General features: G+C 37.6%; 1 protein-coding gene across 1 annotated transcript; it reads right to left on the bottom strand.

The window, feature by feature from the left end:
* Nucleotides 1–883: 883 nt before the first annotated feature.
* LOC114258157 (uncharacterized) lies at nucleotides 884–4,287 on the bottom strand. The gene is made up of 6 exons (XM_028198045.2): nucleotides 4,039–4,287; nucleotides 2,858–3,088; nucleotides 2,563–2,695; nucleotides 1,946–2,108; nucleotides 1,628–1,867; nucleotides 884–1,007 (listed from the first exon to the last, which is right to left on the bottom strand). Exons 1-6 carry the CDS (start codon nucleotides 4,285–4,287, stop codon nucleotides 884–886), a joined length of 1,140 nt encoding a protein of 379 aa, XP_028053846.2.
* Between the last annotated feature and the right edge of the window lie 271 nt (nucleotides 4,288–4,558).

Raw genomic sequence — 4,558 nt, 5'->3', positions numbered from 1 at the left:
ACTTCTCATGTCATTGCTTAGGAGCTTGCTTCAAACCATACAATGATTTGACAAGCTTACAAACTTTCTTATTTTGTCCTAGAGTTGAAAACCCCTCAGGTTGTTCCATGTAGATTTTTTCATCTAAGTCTCCATTTAAGAAAGCTGTCTTTACATCCATGTGATATATCTCCAAACCATGTAAAGCTACTATCACAATCACTATGCGAATGGATGCAATCCTTGTCACAGGTGAATACGTATCAAAATAATCCAGGCCTTCTCGCTACTTATATCTCTTGATAACTAGCCTAGTTTTATACTTATCAATTGATCCATCCGCTTTCATCTTTCTTTTAAAGATTCACTTACTTTCCAAGGCCTTACTGTCTGGGGGTAGATTAACCAACTCCTAAGTATGGTTCTGTAAAATGGAGTTAATCTCACTCTTAATTGCTTCTTTCCACAAAGAACTTTCAGGTGAAGTCATAGCTTCATGGAAAGTTCAAGGTTCTCCGTCTAACTTATAAGTCAAAAAGTTTGGACCAAAGGACTTTGAGGTCCTAGCCCTTTTACTCATTCTTGGCTCATCTACTTCCTTAGCTTGATCATCTGTGTGATCATCTGTGCGATCATCTATGTGATCATTGTAATCTTCAACCTCTTTTATGGATCTCGAAACCCCTTTTTAGAGACGACAAGGAAATACATCTTCAAAGAAAGATACATTTCTTGATTCCATGATAGTATTCTTGTGTATATCTGAAATAGCAGACTTACACACTAAAAATCGATATGCACTGCTATTATGTGCATAATCAATGAATATGCAATTCACTGACTTCAAGTCTATCCGAACCTGCTTGGGTATAGGCACCACTACTTTCGCAAGACACCCCCACCTTCATAGGTATTTATATGAAGGCTTGTGGCCTTTCCACAACTCATATGGAGTATTGTCCACTTTCTTCCGATGTATTCTACTAAGAATGTAATTCACGGAGAGAATTGTTTCCCTCCCACAAGTTCTGTGGCAACCCATAACTTATTAACATCATATTCATCATTTATTTTGACGTCCTATTGTTCCGCTCAGCAACACCATTTGACTAAGGGGAATAAGGCGCTGTAGTTTGGTGGATAATCCCAATTTGAGCACAAATCTTAGCAAACATGGATTCATACTCACCACCACGGTCACTTCTTAAAACCTTGATTTTATGGGTTAGTTAATTCTCAACTTCATTTTTGAAAAGAATAAATTTATCAATTGCCTCATTTTTGTTTTTAAGCAAATACACATAACAGTATTTAGTACAATCATCAACAAAAGTGATGAAGTACTTATTGCCACCATGTAATTTGTACGACTTTCAAGTCATACACATCACTATGCACTAAATCTAAATGCTCGGTACTTCTTTCAATAGAATTAAAAGAAGTCCTCGTCAATTTTGCATTTACACAAGTTTCACACTTGTGATTTGAATTAATCTTGAAAGATGATATGTGATCTAACTTGATTAATCTACACAAAGAGTCAAAATTCACATGACCCAGTCTACCATGCCATAAATAAGGGGACTCAAGCATATAAGTAGAGAAGAAGTTTTCTCATTAATTTTAGGGACATTGAGCTTAAATATACCGCCCGACATATACCCCTTCTTCACATAGACCGCTCTTGGTCAACACGACCTTATCAGACTCAAACACTATGGGGAAGCCATGCTTGCTTAAGAGCGACCTTGAAACAAGGTTCTTACGAATGTCCGACACATAAAGGACATCGTTTAAAGTCAGCTCTTTTCCTGAAGTTATCTTCAAGACCACGTTGCCTTTACCCTCAACAGTTGAGGTCGTAGAATTTCCCATGAACAACTTCTCACTGTTTGAAACCAGTTTGAAAGTTGTGAACATCTTCTTCTCAGCACAGATGTGGCGAGTGGCCCCAGTGTCCACCCACCATTCCTTCAGGTTGGACACCACCATGTTCACCTTTGAGACGACAACTGACACATGCATGTCGTCCACATCTTGTAACAGATCCTCCATTTCAGCCATGTGGGCACGACTCTTGTTTTGTGGAGGGTTCTTCTTGTAAGGTTTCTTTTTCTTGCGGCAATCAACTGCTCAATACCCATCGCTTTCACAGTTGAAGCACTTTCCATTGAACCTAAAAATAGGTTGTTGTGGCTTATAGACCGGCCTCTTTGAGATTCCACCTCTAGCCCCCAACTTGGACCTTTTGCTTGTTGGTGGCTTCTTCTTCATCCTTGAGGACTGGCCATGCTCAACTACGTTTGCTTTCACAATAGAGGTACTCCCCCCTTTTTTTTTCTGTTGTCTTCCTCAATTTGGAGCCTAACAATGAGCTCTTCAACTGTCATCTCCTTTTGCTTGTGCTTCAAGTAGTTTTTGAAGTCTTTTCAGCCATTAGGCAGCTTTTCAATCAAAGCTGTTGCCTGGAATGATTCACTTAGAAACATTCCCTTTACATGAATCTTATGCAGAATTACTTGGAAATCTTGGACTTGACTAATGACAGTTTTTAGTCCACCATTTTGAAGTCCAGAAACCAACCAACGAAAAATTTCTTTGCCCCAGCATCCTCGGTCTTGTACTTCTTGTCCAAAGCATCCCACAACTCCTCTAACGACTTCTTGGCATAAAACACATTGAATAGTGGGTCTGCCAAGCCATTCAAAACATGATCCTGGCAGAAGAAGTCTGACTACTTCCAAGCATCTAGAGCCATGAGCTTCTGCTTGTCTCGCTCATTCTCTTCTGCGGCTAGTGGATCCTTACTCAAAAACCTCATAGGGCTTAGAGTAGTCAGGTAGAATAGCATCTTCTACTGCCACCTCTTGAAATTCACTCCCATGAAGTTCTCCCGGCGCTCATAATGGTTGAACGGTCCTTTCGGAACAACAGAAATAGCAACAGGGTTGACCACAGAGGTCACAGCAGCAAGGTTGACTACAGAGGTCCTAGTAGGGGTTGGCAAGCCAGTAGTCCCGAGATTTTGATCCCTACCAACATTAGCAACAACAGCTGCAACATTGGTAACAGTTTCTATTTCTGAAAAATATAATAGAATTTCACTATTCTGCGTTTTCAGAAATTAAACTTAACACTAGAAACTCTCAAAGTTGGAAATTTAATTTAAAACTGGTCTCACCACTTAACCTAGAAATGAACATGGTCAGGAAAGATTTCAAGAAGACTGGAAGGATCACACCGATCGCACTTAAAACCTAGTTAACCTTAGACAAAATTTTTAAGAGTATGTTGATTCCTAATCCATGAGAAATAATTTTTAGAATTAAGTTTTCCAATGTATGAACTAGATTAAAACAAACCAAGTTCCAAACTTACATGCAATTTAAACATTGCTAACCAAAATACAAGCAAATAAAACATTGCTACAACACATTGGTAAATAATCACAATTAAAACTCAAGCAAAAAATTGTTTCAATTATAAAGAAAGTAACTAATCCATAAGGATTTTATTTGGTCCAAAATCCTTTTCACACTTAGGTATTTCTATTCAACACAAAGGTTAGAAGTTCAAAACTTTGTTTTTACGTCCCAAATACTAATCATTTGGTTTTGTATTTGTTTTTCAATCCCTTTCGCATAGGTATTCCTATAAAAAAAAGTTAGCAAAAACACAACAAATACAAAACAAATAATTGACAGAAACTATAAAAGCAATAATTTATTTAAACCTTCTAGCAATTTATTTAATAGCAAAATTAAGTAAAACTTAAAAGTTAGACAAGTTATTACACAATTAAACTTATAACTTCAAAAATAAAGTAAAATTTTAGTAGGTAAGAGTTACATACATGTACATACTTATAGACAATTAACATGCACATAACTCTAGAGCAATTAACACGTACATAACTCATGTAAATAATTTTAGAAATTAGAAAGCAATTAGCAAGCAGATTACCCAAAAATTAGCAAATTACATTACAAATCTAGAAAATTTAAAACATGTGAATTCGTGGTAGGGAATTAAACCCATATTTATAAAATAAAATCATACTGCAACATCCTCGGTCTTGTACTTCTTGTCCAAAGCATCACACAGCTCCTCTAACGACTTCTTGGCATAAAACACATTGAATAGTGGGTTTGCCAAGCCATTCAGAACATAATTCTGGCAAAGGAAGTCTGACTGCTTCCAAGCATTTAGTGCCATGAGCTTCTGCTTGTTTCGCTTATTCTCTTCCGCGGTTGGTAGATCCTCACTCAAAAACTTCGCAGGGTTTAGAGTAGTCAGGTAGAATAGCATCTTCTACTGCCACTTCTTGAAACTCACTTCCGTGAAGTTCTCTTGGCGCTAATGATGGTTGTGCGATCCTCTCAGAACAGTAGAAGTAGCAACAGGGTTGACCACAGAGGTCATAGCAGCAGGGTTGACCACAAAGGTCCCAGTAAGGGTTGGCAAGTCAATAGTCCTGGGATTTTGATCCCTACCAACATTAGCAGCAACAGCAGCAACATTGGTAACAGTTTCCATTTTTGAAAAATATAACAGAATTTCACTATTTTGCGTTTCCAGA

Source organism: Camellia sinensis, chromosome 5 (genome assembly GCF_055761805.1).
Source record: "Camellia sinensis isolate YWXY chromosome 5, ASM5576180v1, whole genome shotgun sequence".
NCBI classification, from domain to species: Eukaryota; Viridiplantae; Streptophyta; class Magnoliopsida; order Ericales; family Theaceae; genus Camellia; species Camellia sinensis.
The sequence above is the reverse complement of the archived record's forward strand: the minus strand, read 5'-3'. Positions and strand labels throughout refer to the sequence as shown.

Bases quoted from the DNA above. Each gene is read 5' to 3' on its own strand.
- LOC114258157 (XM_028198045.2), bottom strand. From the start codon at position 4,287: ATGCTATTCTACCTGACTACTCTAAACCCTGCGAAGTTTTTGAGTGAG. The intron at 2,696-2,857 runs GTGAATTTCAAG...TTCTTCTGCCAG, and splicing joins GCCGGGAGAACTTCATGGGA to GATCATGTTTTGAATGGCTT. The intron at 2,109-2,562 runs GTTGGTTTCTGG...GGTATTGAGCAG, and splicing joins GGCAAAGAAATTTTTCGTTG to TTGATTGCCGCAAGAAAAAG.